The sequence below is a fragment of the Chanodichthys erythropterus genome, chromosome 13, assembly GCF_024489055.1.
Source record: "Chanodichthys erythropterus isolate Z2021 chromosome 13, ASM2448905v1, whole genome shotgun sequence".
In the NCBI taxonomy this organism is placed as follows: domain Eukaryota; kingdom Metazoa; phylum Chordata; class Actinopteri; order Cypriniformes; family Xenocyprididae; genus Chanodichthys; species Chanodichthys erythropterus.
This window is the reverse complement of record NC_090233.1, coordinates 15,206,313-15,227,212: the sequence shown is the minus strand read 5'-3', so window position 1 is coordinate 15,227,212 and position 20,900 is coordinate 15,206,313. Positions and strand designations below refer to the sequence as shown.

The 20,900-nt window shown below is 37.4% G+C and overlaps 1 protein-coding gene across 1 annotated transcript in view; it reads right to left on the bottom strand.

Moving 5' to 3' along the window:
- Positions 1-20,900, bottom strand: part of LOC137033835 (astrotactin-2-like) — a 460,374-nt gene that overhangs the window by 30,913 nt on the left and 408,561 nt on the right. Inside the window, exons 18-19 of the mRNA XM_067406219.1 lie at positions 14,266-14,399; positions 12,550-12,698 (exon numbers count right to left, since the gene is read on the bottom strand). Of these exons, the coding sequence (XP_067262320.1) occupies positions 12,550-12,698; positions 14,266-14,399 (283 nt within the window). The remainder of the gene's footprint in view (positions 1-12,549; positions 12,699-14,265; positions 14,400-20,900) is intronic.

Here is a 20,900-nt window from a genome sequence, read left to right as displayed (position 1 = left end):
CTTGCATATGGATGTACATTTTGGGGTAGTCATTCCTTATAGTCACACGTCCTGTTTTATTAAGTTAGGTGCTATAAAATACTAGGGCTGCCCCCTAATAGGTGACTAAACATTAGTTAACCAAGATTTTATTAGTAGGTTAGTTGCAGAAAAAATAAACAAAATCAAAATCACACAGTCCGTGACAGACAGATCGTTAACGGCGGGTCCTTGTGGTAATTACAGTATGTCGGGCAGGAAATCCAAATGTTCATCTATCAACCTCAAATATGGCTTATCATTTGAAACATGTAAGTAGTTGCAACTTTACATGGCTGCTTGATTTAATGTTAATCTAGATAAATGTGCACTATTATATGTCCAAGTGTTTGTGCGGAGCGTGGAAGCTGAAGTATTGCACGCTTTACTGCATGACAAGGAGGTGCCGGCGCGATCACTTGCATTTTTTCAACTTAAAATACTAAAAAGTGAGTAATACATCATTCAAAATTAAGGTGTAAACTTACAATAACAACAACACATTGTGCTTTTGTCAAATAAAGAAAACAAACAGGATGCACTTTCTGCCGTCTCGGTCTCCCCGAACAACAGTGCGTCACAAAAAAGATTTTTTTCTCAGTTGGTCAGAACAAAAGTGGCAGACATGTTACTTGTTCAGATAGTATTTTCCGGTGATTCTTATTTTGGTCATACTTTCAAGGCTGCAATCTGTACAGTATCCACACCGGTATGGTGATTGACAGCAAACATTAGATTCATCTGAGCTGAGGAGCCGTGCCGAGGCACAACCCACGTAAAGATGATAATTCCGCAAACAACTGCAATTGCAGGTTTCAAACAGAGATGGAGACAAAGAGGCAAAACTTACAGACTGCAGCTTTAAAGAAAGCATTGTATTAATATAGTTAACATCTAGATTAGATCCGTCGAATAATCTGTATGAATATGCATGCATACAGTATGTATGTTCTCATCCTTGTCACAATTAGTTTCAGCTCCTCCCATCTGGAAGGCACTTTCAATCAATCCGTGTACGCACAAACAGACTAAAAACAGTTTTTTTTCCCCACAGCAATAACTCTGTTGACCTCTGATATCTCCCTGACCATTTAAAATAAGATACTGCTCAATAAGTTCAACAATAATATTTATGCTGATATACTTTAAATTACTTGTCTTAACACTGAAGTTTATTTTAATAGCATTATTTATTGTATGATGTCAATTATTTAACTATTTATTAGTAACTATTTCATGTTTTTAATTATTGTATTTTAGTAGATGTTGTTAGTCATTTGTATTGTCTTCTTAATGCACTTTGGGGTTGGCACAAGATACATTTCGATGTGTTACACAATGACAATAAAGTACTTGAACTTGAACTTGAACATAATGCAATTAATAAATAATTCAAATGCATATACAAATGTGTTTACTGTATGCATAATGCAATTGATAAATAATTAATATGCATATACATATGTGTTTACTGTATGCATAATGCAATTGATAAATAAATAAAATACCTATACAAATATGTTTACTGTATGCATAATGCAATTAATAAATAATTAATATGCATATAAATATGTGTATTTACTGTATGCATAATGCAAATAAAGTTTATGGACTGTTTAAAACATGAAGAAAAATGATAATTTCATTTACTAGTAAATTAAATCTAAATATAAATAAATGTAAGATGACTAATACAGGTATTGAACGAGTATAACACATTAAACCACAAAATACCAGATATAATTTTCGATTATTTAGGAACAGTATTTTTGAATGCTTTGTGAATACCTTTATGGTGCATTACATACAGGCTGCCTGTATAAGTAAAGTCTGATCTTTTTCTTTTTGCATCACAGTGTTTTCATACTGTACAGTCTGATATACTACATATCTGAAAAGGTAATACAGAGCTGGAGTTTCTGCCATTAGTCGTACAGCTAATTAGAGACGAGTCTGACAAAGTCAAAAAAGTACATGATGGCCTTTTTATGTCCAAGAGACTGTGATGTATAAAGAGAGAGACTGATCACAGCTCTGCATTTTAAAAGGCCATTTGCTAATCTGACATCACTATGTCTATTCAATTTATTAGCAGAGACACAGTCCCTGTAATGGCCCTAACCACGATATTTGAGCCAGTGTGCTTGATACAGAAGCATTGATTAAACTCTCCCTGGAGAAGAATGAGAGGAAACCTTGAAAATAAATGTGATGGCCTACTTCATCCTGGAGAACAGAAGAGAGTAGAAGCAAGCACAGCAACACAAACATGAAATGTTGGCAGAAAAATACTGTAACTCGATGCATTTGCCAGTATAATCATTTCTGTAATAATTTGTGTAATTTCTGTATAATGATTACAACTTAATTCAGGTATTATGTCACAAAACATATTTAAAAATCATTTGAAATATCTTGAAGAACTGGTTAAAAAAATATACAATTGGATGGTTGAGGTTTGCTATTGGTCGATCTGATGTGAGTGACAGGCTGTCCTGTGCTAAAATGTTAATTTTAATATATTTCAAACTGAAATCAGAAAATAGAACGTTTAATTTGATTGATTTTTGCCTAGGCCACACCCCCACACTTTGGGAAGCTCTGCTCTGGCAAAAAAAAAAACATCACATAACTAGATAACAAGGGAAAGTTCCATGTCGTTTATGTGGCTTAAATTGGTCTGATTGTCTTTGCCCTTTGCACTTTTAGACTTAAATGCCAGACGAGCTAATTGGCATCACATGATCTGTCGTAATGTTGTGGCAGCAGCTCTCCTGCACTCAACCACCAATCACAGTGACGTCATACGACATCAAACTACCTTTGCTTGCGTAACAGATGAAATGACAATAAAAATGTGTTTTGGCAGCATTGCACTAGTGTTATTTTAGTATCAATATATATATTTTATTATATAACTCATTTGAATTATTTTTTTATTTTAAATGATCTATTTCACTTAAAATGTGCCTGTAATAGTTTTGTTGTGTGTGTTTTGTCATTTGTATATGTCATTTAATTTGAACGTCACATTTGGGCACATAGTGGTGGCAGAAAAAATAATGGTAACAAGTGGAGGAAAATGGGCAAAAAAGAGAAAAAAAAATGTTCTGGATCTCAGAATCGCAATGTAAAAAATATAGTCTTCATTTTTATTGAAAAACGTCATTGAAGACTCCCTTTAAAGCTAAACATAGACGTTTATGTTGCAAGTCACAGACTGGGCTAATGAAACCTGTGATGATCTACTATTAAAGCATGAATTTGTAAGTAAGTCTACATAATATTCACATGCAGTTATAGCAGGAAATAAAATTTAAACCTATAACATTTTTATCTCATTTGCGTGTTTATATCTCCCAGTTCGGACTTTAAAGCTCACAATTCTGAGGGGGAAAAAAGTAAAAAATCGCAGGATTTAAATCTCGTATATCTAACGAGTATATCTCACAATTCTGTTTTTCCTTCTAAGAGTTGTGAGATATAAACTCGGATTTGCACAAAAAAAAGTTAACTATAATAACCCTGCATTGCACCGACACTGTAAAAAAGAATTGTTGGTTTAACTTAGAAAAGTTAGGTTACCTTAAAAGTTTGAGTTCATTGAAATTAAAAATTTGAGTTAATACAATAAAGGCGAAACTCAAAATATCATGTTATCTGAATCAAATTCATTATTTAAGTTGATTTGATTTTTTTTTTTTTACAGTGTACTGGAAGAATTGGTTTTGACTGTGTAACTACATGGGTTTGCAGTTCATATGTGTGCGTTTCTGTTCACGTGCATGACATGATAATTATCTGCACGAATGCTTTGCTACTTGTGAAAATGCATCAAAATGAATCCAGCCTCGACTTTGCATTAGCGTGAGTGTTTTGCGAGGATGTGTGAGTGAGTGTGTGCTGAATAAAGAAGCCAGACTTGGCTTGCTGCCTGTACTCCAATCTGCTGATGGCCCCACTCGTGACGCCAGGGGAAGCGGGAGCCATTTTTAGCGATGAGGTCATCCTTAATTAAGCAAACAAAGCAAGTCAGCTGAGGCTCTCCAATTCGTTATCTCCACTCATCCTGAAGGACACCCTTTTATCTCCTTTTAATTGAATCTCTCTTCAGACAAGCTGGCTTATCGACAAGCATCGGCACTCTGGGACAGAGCTCCGCTCAAAGCCGATGCCGGAACTGTTACGTAAACAAAAGGATAGCCCTCCACGGAGCACAGGCTCGACCCTCCACGAGGGAGACTGGGAGCGGAAGGTGTCGGACAGTGACGGATTCCCGATAAGAAACCTGCTGTGACGGGAGGCTGAGACGGAGATGAGAATCAAAGATCGAATGTCCTGCAGCGCGCCGTCTGACAGCGGAGCTGTGAGATGACATCATTGGCATGTGGCGGCTGGTTCCTTCTCGCGTTCGTACCTCTCCGCGTTTCCCCCCGCCCTCGCGTCTCATATCTCGCAGACTCCCATTATGTGTCCGTGGCGAGAAACAGTGAGAGATACTCACACTCTGACACCCTTCTCGTCGTTAATTAGCGGATTTGGAAGAAGCGTGCTTCTTCCAGGCTGCCGGTTGAACAGGAACGAGAGCTCGCCCAAATTAAGAAACCCAGACCAACATGTGTGGTCTTGCGACTGCGACGTCCCGCTGCCGTCGCCAGCCTATATGAGACGAGCGCGTTACGTCATGTGTCAGCATTCATCATGCATGTCATGCTCAGCGTCCGTCATATATCAGTGCTTTCAAAAGCAGCTGTGGTAAAGCACTGGAACTGCTGGGCAGAAACACTAATAACCGGAAGAACGGCCACTTAAAAACAACACGAGACATTACAGTATCCTCCCCTAAAGTCTGATTTCGTTACAGCAACCAATTGTCTAAACAATCATCATCACAAACGAATCAGCAGTGAGATCGAATGGAGACTATGCTGGTATGTTTTGAAGCATGACAGCTGGTTTAAGCTGGACAAAAGCAACTAACTCAGCTGTCAAAACGTACCTAAACCAGCATATGCCGCTTTTATCAACAGAGACGATGAAGAGATCTCAGTTTCAGAAGAGATCTCAATAATGTCTCACACAAAGCCAAAGTCTGCAACCAAAAGCCCAACATCTCAATCTGAACTCAAATGAAGAACATAGATCATATTATAGTTCTTCACTTTTACTGTATTTCAAAGAGCATCTCATTGCATTTATCCTAAAGAGAAAGAAAAAATAGCAATGAAGGAACTGAGATCTCCAATAAGGCACCTGTTTTAAGATGCATTTTAGCCAATCGGATCACAAGTGGACGACGCCAAATGCAGGTGTAAACGGGGTCTAAAGCATTTTGAGCTTGGCCAGTTTCAACCACTTCCAGAGGGAGCTGAAAACGCATTCGAAAGGATCATGTGGTTGAATGTGTTCGAACAGACACAAAACCGCCTACAGTTTCGGTTTCGACGCACCGGACTCGATCGCAGCCATTCTAGTCAATGCTTGTGTTTACATCACGTCCCAGAAGCGGCTCGCCATGCCGCTTCGCTAAGGATGGGTTGGCAAGTTCATTTTTGATGCAGACCATGCAGTTCAAATGCAAAATAAAGTCAAAATAATCACCCCGCTCATGTTTCACATCACTAGGAGGTCAGAAGTTGACAATCTTTGTCATCCATAACTGGACTTTTAAGTGTATTAACTTCATCTGTAGGCTACAGAAAAACAAAGTAGGGCATAGCGATAGACACAATTAAACCAGACAAAATATAACAATTTAGCCATTAAAAACACGAAAAATCAAGGAAAGCAATGTCGGACAGGCAAATCTTGTGAATCCAGCTGCTCCTGGTGTGAGTTGACACCGCGCAGAGGACGGAACAGAACCTCACGGGAGCCGTAACGCACCGCAGACGTGTGCAGTGTAAAGGGGTGAGCTATAAAAGAGCAACCACTGAGCAGTGAACATTTCTAAAAGAAAAGCAAAAGTGCGATGTCATATGTCAGCATACATAATTCATGTCTCACAAATGCTGCATGCGCTTCATATATCAAAAGCAGCTGTTGTAAATCATTGGAACTGGTGAGCAGAGACACTAAATCAAAAAGCAAATAAAGCAAAAGATCAGCCACTGAAAAAATAATGCAACACATTGTAGTGTTCTTTATTTTGATGATCCACTTTAGACATTCTGCTAACTATGAGTAATTTACCTGTCAACTAACTCTCATTAGAGTATTAGTAGACTGTTAGGTCAGGGTTCAGTCAGTGAATGTCTGTTGGGGAGCATCAAAATAAGTGTTAGCAGATATTAAGCAGACTGTCTACTAATCGTCTCCCTTATAGATGCATAATAAGTCTAAATGTCTCAAACTGCGCTCAGACATGCCAACATGCCTGCAATCAACAGTCAGAGATCTCAATATAAACTCAAACAGTTCTGCAAAAAAGAAATTTTAGAAAAGAAAAGCAAATGCATTACGCCATATGTTCGTATACGCTGTATTCGGTTATCGCCCACCGTGTATGAATGCTTCCGGAAACTTGTAAAGATGTTGGCCCTGTTTCAAACGGGCAAATCAATGAAGGAATCAGATGAGAGAGACAAACGTCAGCTGCCGAGCAGGTCACGTCCGTTTATGCTGTGTATGTGATTTTGAAAAGGGGCTATGGTCTGGCTTTTCGATATCTCCATTAAATTTGACAAGGTCAGAGCTAATAGCAATATCCATGAAGCATCTCACTTGGTTCCTCCTTCACTGTGCCAGTGAGTTTGCAGTGCTTCAGCAGACGGATGCCATCTAGAGGCTTCAATGTGGCAAGAGGTTCAACACTTGAAAAGAGTTAACTTTTTTTGTCCTACGCTGTTCCAATCACAGTGTTCACTGAGGAAAAAGTCCCGTTCATCTGGCTTTGTCTTCGGACTGTCAGATGAGTGATCTATTTAACATATTTACACTTTATTCACATTCCTACACAATAAAACCTGTTTTTGGTAATGGTGGGACTTCCTGCAAACTTGAAAACACTGAGAAAAGTTTCATGATAGGCTCAAGTTTTCCATGTGAAGATGTAAGGTACATGCTTTGCCATTTTTCTTTTCTTTTTTTTTATTATTATATGACCTGAGAAGTGATTTATTACAAGACAAAATTCTCAAGTAAGATTTTTTTCTATGTGTGCCCTTGTATTGAGATGACATTTTACCACATTCATACCTCCTACATCCTGGAGAGTGTCCTTATTCATTCATTAGTATTAGTATTATGTCAATCTGTTGCCATTGCACTGCAACTTTGAGCACAGGAAATATGTGGTGTTTTTTCCTCCCTTAATGGTGTACTAAATAGTTGATTTTGGCTTGTCTAATGTTTTGACTGTGTCCATGATGGATTCATTCTGACGTTCGGGACAGCTAGTTTTCCTTGCATTACTTGCAACTCCAAAAAGCGTGTTACCAGCAAGTTTTGAGTACAGAAATAAACACTGACAGTTTCCCTGCAACAGCTAAACAAAAAGAACCATCCAAAACAATTTACCAGACAACTTTGGTGCCTGAAAGTGAGGGACTGTGCAAGAATCAAGTCATGGACAGCTCTGGGCTGATTACTTACAGATTGTTCTCAGATACCGATTCCAAATTACATGACAAAAATTGTATTTAGTAATGTAATCTGTATTCGGACTACTTTTTGATTACTTTTGACCTAATTTGTTTATTGCATTGATTTGAATAGGCCAATCTTGTACCATATTGAAATAAAAATACAAAGAGAAAGAAAATGTATCACGTTATTTTATGATCTTTTAACTAGTTGCCTATTAGCATGCATATATCTAGAATATTAACTATTTATTAGTACTTATTAAGCACATATTAATGCATGACCTTATTCTACATTCTTAATCCTACCCAATACCTAAACTTAACAACTACCTTACTAACTATTAATAAGCAGTAAATTAGGAGTTTATTGAGGGAAAAGTCATAGTTAATAGTGAATACATGTTCCCTATACTAAAATGTTACAGAAAATATATTCCAATATATATTCCAAGTACATTAAATTACGTCACGATCTCCCAAACTGGGATTCGGGGTTTGTGAGTTTAATTAAGAGCTGTTAATTAAATCATAAAAAATTAAAACAAATAATTTAAAAATAAAATAAAAAAAAAAAACTATCAAAATAAAACATTTCCTAAAAAAGATTAAAACATGTATATTTGTTTACATGCAGCTGACATCATAGAACCATGAACTTCATTTTATTATTATTAATACTGACCTAAATAATTAAATTAAAATCTTTTATTTCAAGTAAATATATTAGGGAAAAGTGGTTCAGCTGACAAAAAAAGTTTGGGAATCCCAAATTTGCATTGCATGTAAATATGAAATGATGTGAATTTGTTCATTTTTAATGTGTTTGAAAGACAAACGCCTTCCAGAGACACTAAAACATGGTTAAACGACACACTGAGTGATATTTCAAATAATAATTATTGTGTTCGTCAGGAGCTGATGTTGAGAAAACACTTGTTGAAAGTGAAATCCAGTGATCAAATGCTGTTTTGATCAGTTTTCAGTGATAGTCACATGACTAGTGGCTAGTTTCTGTGTGCAACTCTACAAACCTGGAAGAACTTTTGTATATAAGCAGAAGGCATATTTTTTAGAAAGGAAAATTGAAATTAGAACAAAGAAATACAATCAATTGCCATTGTGACATGATTACAATAACATGTAATCAATAGAAAAGTAACAATAGTCTGATTACAAGTAAAATGTAATAAAAGTACTTAATGTTTGAAATCCAGACTACACGTAATCAATGACTACCCAGTTCTGGTCACGGATCAATATGACTGTAATTTCAAGGTAACACTCAGTCCCTCCTTCTCCTCTAGCCTCCATTTTTTCAATTCAAAGAAAAAGTGTTAAGGTGGAGACAGTAAAAGTACAAAAAGCGAGTCTGGTCTTGTCTGAACCATTATAATTGGCTTGCGGTGTCGAACGCATAAACCCTTCCTCGTCCTGCTGTGTGAATATGTGTCAGACGGGCTCATGATGTTCAGCTAATGGTAACGCATGGTGACACATTGTTGCCGAGAATCTGATTTTATGTGTACAAAATTGTGAGGCAAACAGCATGTAATAAAGTTGTTTATAGATGGCAAGACAGGAACATTCTGGCTTCCCAGCATTGGTCAGCACAAAGCTAAACATTTTATTTAGTTTAATTAGTAAATGCAAAACATATTTGTGGGCAGTGAGTCAATTGCCTTAGGTGAACACGGTGGTTGGTTGTGAAATTTTTTTATATCACGACATGTGTTTGTCTATGGAGCCGGAGAGAGCAGGGGGGTGTTTGGCTGAAATATTATTTTTGTCTTCACTTTTTAAGTGAACTGCACAGTCCTCGTGGTCAAAACATACCGTAAGTATTACAGTCTCAGCATCAGTTTGAGAAAGCACGAGTCTAGCGTTCGGTCCTGTACTGATTGTTCACTGCAGATCGGAACTTGGCATGAAACTCGAGTGAAATGTTTACGCTGCAAATTACCATTTAACTCTTTGGGAAACTCTGAGAAAATTAGTCTGGCATCTTTGAACAGATAGTAAAAAAAAAAAAAAAATGTGATATATATATTTATTGTATTTTACATGAAGATTATGAAGCCTTATTAAGGAACATTAATTCTTTGCATTATGACATTATTTATCATTCGACAAGAGGGTGAAAAATAAGAGGGTTTCCTTTTGACATCCTCCCAAAGGGAAAGTGAGTTGCATTGGAAAACCATGCACAACAACACCAGAAATGTGCATTAAGAAAGTTGACTTTAATATTTGTTTAGCTATCAAATATTCTGTCCTTGTTGACACTGATACCAATTTCTTTTCCCATGCATCCTTCTTGAAGAATATTTCTGCCATTATTCCACAAATCCTCTCATTTCATATCACAACAGTTGATCCCTTTGTAGTAAAACAAAGAGAGTATTTTTGTCTCAGATATTACAAAATGTGATACACGATCCAAAAGATGCTTGAATCTCAGAACCTAAAGGAGCCCCTGTTAGCGTGTCTTTCACCTTAGATTATGGTCACCATCTGATGATAATCACGGGACAGAAAATAACCATGTTGTCATCACCAGGTTGTCTTTACACTAGAGCTTTTGGAGCGGTGCTTTCATAGTTTGGTTAATTTGGTGTGAATGTGGTTCTCCAAGTCCACTAGTGTTCTGTGGAAGCGAAAAATGTAGACGTGAAACACCAAGTGCTCCGAGGCCAAATGATTGATTTGTGTCCAGAAAGTGTTCACCGTCTCTATCTGCCATAAAGCTCAGAAACTGTGCACACTTTCAAGCATTGCCGCCTGAAGACGCCTTACATCAGCTTTGAAATGCTCTCATGTGTCTCCGATTATTTTAAACTATTAAAACCTTAAGTTTCTCTCTATTCCTCACATAATATGGCTTCAGAAGAATGCAACACAAGCATTTGTTATACTTTTACATGTTTCTGTTACAGTACATGCTTTACACTGTTGGTAGGGTAGTGGTGAGGCTAGCTGCTAATATATATATATATATATATATATATATATATATATATATATAAAAAATCTGTTCTACTTTTACAAATGCATGTAAACAATTATCCCCCGGTTTCACAGTCCCAGACTAAAATGCATGTTTGAGCTGTTTTAACTGAAAGTATATCTTAAAGATGTAATATAAGTCTCTGGTGTCTCCAGAATGTGTATGTGAAGTTTCAGCTCAAAATCCCCCACAGATCATTTATTATAGCTTGACAAATTTGAGCAAAAACACGCCGTTTTTGTGTGTGTCCCTTTAAATGCAAATGAGCTGCTGCTCCAGAAGAGGGCGGAGCTTTAACAGCTCAACAACAACAAAGCTGGAGAGTCTCACGCAGCCAAAATGAGGAAAGTGTTCAGCCTTACATTGTTCAAACCGGAGTCGACACTGATGGAGAGACTCAGGAAGAAGTTACAACTTTTAGACGTTTCTGAATGGTTAGTGGATAAATTGATGTAGTTGCTGTGGAGTTGATTCAACTCATCCACTAGCATGTGCCGTCATGTTCATCTTTTGTGCAAAACCCGTATGGACGCCCACTGTACATAGTGTACCTGTTTGTCAATCAGAGTCATACACACCAGGATAACGTTTATGATTGCTATCAGATAAGCTCTGCCTGTGAAACTGGGCCTATAAGTCTTGATCTGATGCATTTAAGTTCCTATTTTGTGGATAGAGCAACACCTATAGGGGCAGGCATCTTAATAGTGCCCATGCTTGGGGTTTTGACGCCTTGCGAGTGGGAATGGGCTTGTAGGTCAACGTTTCGGACCACTGAAGGGTGTAATCCTGCAGTCAGTCTCCTGGTTGGATATAACCGATCAAGGTCTGTCGATCAGACGTCACACCATCTGCCAGTAGGCGTCTTCATCTCCTGCTTTCACTCATCAGCACTCTTCCGTCTGCTAGATTGATTGGCTGCAATGACTAAACCCTGGCCTGTTCAACCTGAACATTTTGTCTCTCGTCTTTTATTAGATTCCTGTCACCTGAGCTCTGACTCACAGGCTCTGACTCGGACAGATGGGTATAGGTCACTGCCAGTCACACAGGCTGTTAGTAACCCGTCTCCCTTCCCTCATCTTCATCTTCCTCTGGTCCTGTAACCCTGAAATCGTAGTGCTTAACAAGATTTGCAGGCTACGAGAACAACATCATTGTAGAGCCCTGACTGAACTGCAATTTCCCAGCACTGGGAAATTAGATTTCTAAATTGATCACAGACGTAAGAATGGTACATTCACATCTAAATTATTGGAAGCATCTCGAAAGATTGGACAAGGTCCATTAGGACAAAAGTAGCAGTGAAAATTAAGGCTGGAAAGGTTGTCAGGTTGAGTAGAAAAACACATGATGCCAAGAAAGTAAAGATATTATTCATCATACACTGACGTGCACTACCGGTCAAAAGAGTAATATTGTGGAAACTGTGAAACAGAACATTTCATTAAATAAAAATAAAATAATGCTAATTACTTATTAAATTATCAATACTTGTATTCAGCAAGGATGCAAAAGTGAATGTAATGACATTTATAATGTTATAAAAGTTCATTGAAGTTTCTAATATTCAAAATTATTTTTCTTGAGCATCAAATCATCATATCAGAATGATTTCTGAGGGATCATGTGACACTGAAGACTGGAGTAATGATGCTGAAAATTCAGCTTTGATCACTGGATATAAAATACATTTTAAAACATATTCACCTAGAAAACAGGTATTTTACATTGGAATATTTTACTTTATTTTTTGACTAAATAGAATCGGCGAGCAGAAGAGACTTCTTTCAAAAACACTAAATCACTCCTAACTTTTGCTCAGCAGTGTAATTCACCTTGTACTTTGTGTTTTGCAGAAAAATAAGTTTTTGTATGTACAGTTGTGTGAAGCAGGCGTCCTTCTGTAATATTGTTGATAAACCTGCGAGTGGCTCTTACCGGTGTAGATTTCTGCCTCTGACGGGTCCTCGACTCGCTTATGTTGAATGATGTAATCTGAAACCTTGTAGCCAATCAGAGGTTCCACATCGATCCATTCCAGCGCCACCATCGTACTGGAGGGTTCCAGGTGTGGAGCCAGTCTCAGTCTGTGAAAATGAAGAAATGCCAACAATGTGAGCATGCTAGAAGGATTTGACAAAATGCTGCCTAAGTAGGCCACATTTTAAGACATCATAGATGTGCCTCTGAAGCAATGGCTATTTTAAAGGAAGGCAGGACACTTAAGACACCTTGGGGAATTCGCTAAGAAGGAATTGTGACCTTGCACAAGGTTTCTGCCCTTGATTCAGACACAGACATGCCTACAAAATCTGTGCTGAAAGTAAATAGTGTGGAGCAGTTTGGATCTTGCGGGCTGGTTTGTAAAAAAATAAATAGACAAAGAAAGAAAGAAAGAAAGAAAGAAAGAAACAAATAAATTAATAAACAAACAAACAAACAAACAAACAAACAAACAAACAAACAAACAAACAAACAAATAAATAAATAAATAAATAAATAAAAAAATATATAAAAAAAAATATAACATATAAAAATAAAATATAAAATACAAAATAAAATAAAATAAAATATAACATAATATAAAATAATACCATAAAATATAAAAATATAAAATATAAAATCAATATATAATATAAAATATAAAAAATAAAATAAATACATACATTAAAAAAACATTAAAAATATTTATTTCTTTCATGAAAGCAGATTGTCTGGATCACAAAATGCACTTAGTTGCATTGTGTTGTATTTGTTTATTAAATTATAATGTATAATAGCAGTACAACTATTTTCAATACATAAGTGAAAATAAAATAAAATAAAATACAAATAAAATAAAATATATAAAATAATAACATATAAAATATAAAAAATATAATCAATAAAATAAAAAAATATAAAATATATATATATAAAAAATAAATACATTAAAAAACATTAAAAATGCAGATCATCTGGAACCCAAAATGCACTTAGTTGCATTTTTTTGTAAACTACCATTCAAACATTCTTTTCTTTTGTTTGTTTGTTTTTGTTTTTGTTTTAATTATAATGAATAATAGCAGCACAACTGTTTTCAACATTGATAATAATCATAAATGTTTCTTGAGCAGGAAATCATCATATCAGAATGATTTCTGAAGGATCATGTGACACTGAAGACTGTAATGATGTAATGATGCTGAAAATTGTTTGATCACAGAAATAAATTACACTTTACTATATATTCACATAGAAAACATCTGATTTACACTGTAATAATATTTAACTGTTTTTACTGTATTTTAATCAAATAAATGCAGCTTTGTTGAGCAGAAGAAACTTCTTTCAAAAAATAGGTAACACTTTGCAATAAGATACCATTAGTTAAAATTATTTAATGCACTTACTAATGTTAACTAATGCATTTAAGTGATCTTAACAAATGGATCTTTATTGTAAAGTGTCACCAGAAACAAACAAACTTTTGAACAGCAGTGTATATTTCATTATGTGACTCAGCATGTCATGAATTTGGCAGTGAAGATGAGGCATATTTGGCATCATAATTTGTCTTTCCTGCTTTTTGAGCAGTGGAGGATGCCTTAACAGGTGCCACGAATCGAGTATTGCCTAAAGAGTTTTTGAGAACGCCGGGTCAGGGTTACTTACACCGGCCGCCGCAGGGGGCTGCAGTTGGGCAGCCCGTCTTTGCCAAGCGCAGTCAGATCACAGCGGCACCAGTTCTCGATGACATCACCCTTCCCCGCACACCAGTATGAGCTCATCGTGGCACTTTTGAAGGCCTGCAAAATAAATGGCACAGGTGAGAGAAATGCAATTATCTCCATGAGCAAACGTCCTTCCGGCGCAGTCGATGAGTCACCTCGAGTCGCCAACAACACACTCTGAAAAGTGGTGTATCTCTGTGAAGTTCCACAGACTGAGGGCATCTCGGGGCGCTTTGTACAGACAAGGACCTGTCAAAATTTAATTGGAAACTGTACCAAAAAAGGTCAGCCCACGTGTGAATGTCAAGAGACTCCATCTCAGGGGCAATAATAAGACGAGCAAGGGCCAGAGAAGAAGGGACGGTAGGGTACGCAGGGAGATGAGAGGTCTTGACTCATTCTAAGAGACGTTTCATGGAATTCTAGTTCGTTTTCAATCAGAGCACATGCCGCAGAATATGAAAATATTGGATCTTTTTCAGTCAAGTCAATCCTGAACAAAACCAATGTATTTGAACTGAAAAAAAATGGAAAAGATAAAACCAAGTAAAACTATATATACATTAACCCTAACCCCACAGATCATTTATTATAGCTTGTCAAATTTGCCCCTATTTGGGTGTGAGCAAAAACACGCAGTTTTTGTGTTTGTCCCTTTAAATGCAAATGAGCTGCTGCTCCAGAAGAGGGCGGAGCTTTAACAGCTCAACAACAACAAAGCTGGAGAATCTCACGCAGCCAAAATGAGGAAAGTGTTCAGCCTTACATTGTTCAAACCGGAGTCGACACTGATGGAGAGACTCAGGAAGAAGTTACAACTTTTAGACGTTTCTGAATGGTTAGTGGATAAATTGATGTAGTTGCTGTGGAGTTGATTCAACTCATCCACTAGCATGTGCCGTCATGTTCATCTTTTGTGTTGAATTGACCCTCGTTTGGTGTAAAATGACGGCATGACAACAACACTCGACTACAACAACTCTTCCTCTTCTCTAAAGCAGCCCAACATGGCCCCGCCCCCTTTGTTGTGTGTTCTCAGGGGCGGGTTTATGTAAATGTTAGGGTTAGTGATGTCAGCAACCCAGGAAGAAGCTCGTTGTAGTCCCTACCAGCCGTTTGTTGTAGTCCTTAAAAAATTAAGAAAATATCTCCTTCGCATTGAACTTTGAGCGTCGTAACTTTGCAGATGCTGTTCATGATCAAACAGCAACATTACACACTAACGAAAGTACCCCTTTAAAAGAACTGTTTAATTTAGAATTAATACATTTTTAATAATCTGATTAACCTTTTGTACAATTGAAAGATTCCATAAGCTGCCATAAATTCGCCAGGATATTTTTTGCAGCGAACTGAGTCACTGAGAGCTCCAGCAGACAGTGATGAGGAAGCCGCCCATCTCCCTGATAGCATCAGCAGGTTTCTGGCTGCCAGACCTCACCCCTTATTTACGCACAGGCAACTCTCTTTAAACAGCCTTGATGAATGAGACGTTATTACAGCGGCAGAGAGATGGAGGGGGAAGACTGCAATCCATTGCGCTATAATGACTTTCATGAGAGATGCCTGGCAGAGGCACAGAGTCGAGGAAGTCAAAACAGAGAGTGAATGGAGAGGTGTGAGAGGGTGTGTGGAATCACGGAAACAGTACTACGATACAGTTCTTTTTACTTGAAAGTCTACAAAAAATGGGTTATATATCCAATGACCATGTGATAAAGACTATTTTAGAATAATACACTGAAATATCCTTTTTTTATTTGGATTTTTATGGACATAAAAACACTCAAACCAGTTAAAATAATGGTATTGGGTTATACTTTATTTTGATGGTCCACTTTAGACATTTTACTAACTATACTGTAAGTAACTACGTGTAAATTAACTCTCATTGGAGTATTAGTAGACTGTTAGGTTAGGCTTCGGGTTAGTGGAATAAGTTAACATGCAGTTGCAAAGTTATATAGTCAATAAACTAAAAAAAGCTGGGTTAGAAACAACCCAAGTTGGGTTTAAAATGGACAAACCCAGCAACTGGATTAAATGTTTGCCCAACCTGCTGGACAGTTTTATTTAACTGTTTATATATTACTGTAATGCTTGCTTAAAATTAATGTATGTTGGAAATGAACATTTATTAATATGTTTAATGCATGATAAATAAATGTTCACCTTTTGATTATCATTGTTGCCTCTAGTAATTATGTGTCTGATTTTTAATTTACAACATATTTTAGATTCATTTTAAGCCAGAAATATAGTCATTTTTAAACAATAGTTGAGTAAATAAAAATACCCAGCACGTTGAGCAAACATTTAACCCAACCGCTGTATTAAAAACAACCCAATCACTGGGTTTGTTCATTTTCTAACCAACTTGGGTTGTTTTTAACCCAGAACTTTTCAAAGTGTAGATTTACAGCATTTATTAATCTTAGTTTTCAACACTCACTTAAACTTTTTTATTGTGTTTGTTAACATTTGACTAACATGAACAAACCATTACTAACGTTAACAAAGATTAATAATGCTTTAGAAAATACAAAGTGATGTTCAGAGGGGATATTTGTTTTTAATGACCATACAAGTTTGACTACAGCAATCAGTTACTAATATTTTGTTGGTTCTCTCTTGTTTTTGCATGTGTTAGGAGTCCTGCGTGAAGGAGCTGACCTTCATGTCGAATCATACATTCCCAGACAACACATATGTTGGCAACAAATATGCCCATTAGAGTGGCATTCAGCGCTTGCGAAAAGGGTTAAAAAAGTTTCTGCAAATGGGAAACAGATGATCAGAAAAGTGTAACATGAAATATCAATGCTGATGAGAGCAGCCCCGCTCGTGGACAAACACAGAGCCGCAGACGTGCACACACATTTACCACCAGCGGTTTCCTAGAAAAATCACGCTTGACTGCTCAACTGCACATGTGAAAAATAGACAAACCGATTATGGCTATGTTTATGTATGCAGAGTAACCTAAGCCAGTTTCAACTGAGTAAACAGCGAGGGTAATTAGGTACGTGTGTTTGTAAGTGTGTGTGTGTGTGTGTAATGAGGGGGGATCTACTGGAGGTCAGACAGAGAGGGTGTACGGCGGGGAACCCTAAAGGCCTCACGGCAAAGTTATCGTTCTTCGCTCAAGGGTAAAAATAAGTCCACAATACGTGAGCAGTGGTGTACTGTTAGTAACTGAAGCCGACAGTGGCGATATGGTGCTGAGTGTTGAGTCAGCGCAGTAGTGAGCCGCGATATCAAAGGCCCCGCCCACACTCCTGCAGAATCAGTTAATACTGTAGAAATTGATACTGTAGAAATACTGTAGAAACTGTGAAATAAACAGTTCTGGAATATCCACCATTGCAACATAGTTCAGAAGATACACCAAGAGAACAGGAATCAAAAACGACGGACAAGGCATGCTTCTGAGTTTACTCGTTTTGTTTTTGAATTGCTCTTTACTGTGTGTATTGCCACCTAGTGGACTCTTCTGTCCTGCATGCGCTGTTGCACGTGGACGCACGGTCTCAAACTTTCCACGCGAGCCCTCCGTATGGCGAAAATTACATCACGGTGGACGGTGCCGAAATATACCCGGGGCTTAATTCATATGAATTTGTACAAATCACCCTGCCCCTAAACCTACCCGGCACTGGGGTTTACACAAATCGTATGAATTTGTACAAATTAGCCACCTCATAAAATGCAAACGAATTGGTCGTGAGATAGCTTTGGTAACGAATAGCTTTGGTTTAATTTGTCTCACGTCCCATTACATTACATGGAGAGAGCGGGGTTTATGACGTACTGTATACCTATACGATTGAGACGCTTTTCAGGACTCGTGTGGCACGCTTGGTCCTAACCAGACGCGATGTGACAATATTCCAGCGGCAAGCTGTCAATCAAAAATCAGAGCGAATCAGAAGTGTGGACGAATCTTGGCAAGCTCCCGGCACTCGCAACGAAATGGATAAGTAGCTACACAATCAAATTCATGAATATCACACAATTTTAATATTATTAAAAATACATACTGAGTTACTGAAGCAATTTTTTTCATAATATTCACTCATATTAGATGCATTTAACATTAAATAAAGCACATACACAGCACCTGAGATTATCATTGCCATACTCTGTGTTGTTGTTCCAGCCGCGCCGTCGCAGAAAAACAGAAACCGTTTCGCGCGTCACGACTAGTTGGGACAAAAACTAAGATTAACATGGTAGAGATACGGAGCCCCGCACATGACATGCAAGAAACAATGTTAAATCGTGCGCACGTGTTACTAGACCGTATTTCGTTCCCTTGATTTATAAATCATGTGCATGATTAATAAATCAAGGGAACGAAATAGTAAATCGTGTGCACGTTTTAGTAAATCGAGGGGACAAATTAATAAATCATGCGCACGATTTAGCCTACTATTTTTTTTCATGCATGTCATGTCCAGGGCTCCGTATAGAGATACCTTTTATTGCGTGTCGCAGCGTGTAGGACACGGTGTCGGTGTCTCTTTAAATTGCAGCTTCAGTTTCTACTATAAAGCAGCTCTCCAGAGCGCTCATGTTTTCATTCACGTCTGACCTTGACGGCCTGAACAGAAGAAATTGACTGAAGAAGATTTTCACGTAAAAGAAGGCGGAGTCTCAGAGCCACACCCACCTATTACATCATGGTCACTTTTCCGGAAAGTGTTCGTTTTGTCCTGATTCTGTTTCTAAATGACGATTTCACCAGCACCTTAATCACAACCCCACCCTGGACCAGTCTGGATCCCATACAAAGTTCAATACCAAGGTTTTCGAAGCAAAAACAAAAACAGTTTTAAGTACAGAAACTGTCGATGACCCCTGATCCACCAAACCTCTCAGCTCTCAGAGAAACCCATTCTCAGTGACAAGACAATCATGACGTCTAAATGCTATTATCTGTTGTAACTCATCTGAGCTCACCCTATTACTGTCCCCAATCAGCATCTGATATGTGCAAACATTAGCCAGCTGGCCCGAGGAATTGATTCATCCGATGACCCAAAACCTCAACAAACAGGTCATTCCGATCATTCGGCCTAATGTATTGAAGGAAATGTCCCTGTTTCTAGGAACGCCTATAACCATCTTCCAGGAAGGGAGCTATGGCTTCGATTGAATCCGGGGTTCAGAAGGGGACACGAAGAATGCAAATAAAAGTGCACATCGTTGAAAAGCAGCAAACTGGCTCAAGGGTGCCTATAAGCTGATTCGATTTGCTTTCTCTATCACCCTAAATGGCCAGCAAAATCCATGGGTATAGCATTCCCTGGAAAATTGATTTTAGTCAGCATCTTGCCTAGGGTTTAACACCGACTATAAGGACAGCATCCGTGGTTTTCTTCTTCGGTGAACGAAGATTGCACCGTGATCGGATTGGTTGCACACCTTTGAATGTGTGGACAGCAATTCCCTAGCTGAGCAGCTTTATTCCAATAAGCAGACATATACTCAATTTCAGCGAAGACTATCTTCAGCACGCACAAAACACAACACTCCACCTGTTGAGTCGCTCGTTTTCGGGGGAATTGCTTTTAAAAAGTTTCGGTTTGCAGAGCTTTAAAAAGTCAGAACTGTAAGCAAAACTTGGAGGGCAAATAAAAGATTCTTGGCAGTGTGAGTTGGTATGATGTCAGACAGTTTGGGAAGAAAACACTCCTGCTGTTTTGCTGTTGCGACAAAATACTTTGTTTGACAAGCCTCCGTTGATGCTGATTGATGGCCAATCACAACCTCATTTATATCTGTCAGTGCTGTTATACTGTAGCATTTAATTAAACTTTAATCAGAGTTAAAATGATTGATAACAATAAATCTGAAAAAATAAAACTACAACGAAGACTTGTTTAAGTTTGCAAAGTTTAATCTAAGTAGTGACCGATCCTTTTGTCTTCGTTGTGATTTATATTCAAGTGAAACAATTTAAAATCGTTCACTATAAGATCTGTAACATGCATGTATAAAATATATAGGGTGAATTTTCATTTCATTAAATACCATATTTTCCTGATAAATAAGTCACATAGGGACGAAATTGCATTGCTGTTTGCTAGTTGCGTGTATTTTAGATTTAGAACAGTATTCAGAATGAAAATTATAAGTATAAAACAAACATAAATTACAGTATAATTCATTTATTGTATAAGCCAAGCCTGAACCAATTTAAAGTGAAAAAGAAAATGTGCAACACAAATAAACTCCCTTACCGCTCTTATTCAGCATAAATGCAAATGTGTGCATTTTGCACGTTTTGTGTGCTAGATGTTAATTGTACAAGTCGCTTTGTTATATTAGTTGCAGAATGTTTCAGAAGATTAAAAAAAAATGACTTATTTTCCAGAAAATACGTATTCGTCAACATAGATTTGACCTTGATGGCTTGAGTTCAGTATGGCCAAAAGTGATATTTGTTTTAATGACCAAATATCACTTTTTTAATGTTTGATTAAGCCATCAAAATATGAGGAAAATATTTTTTTAAATATTATTTTAAACTATAATTTAAGAACACAAACTACAGCTACAAGTTTATGGAAG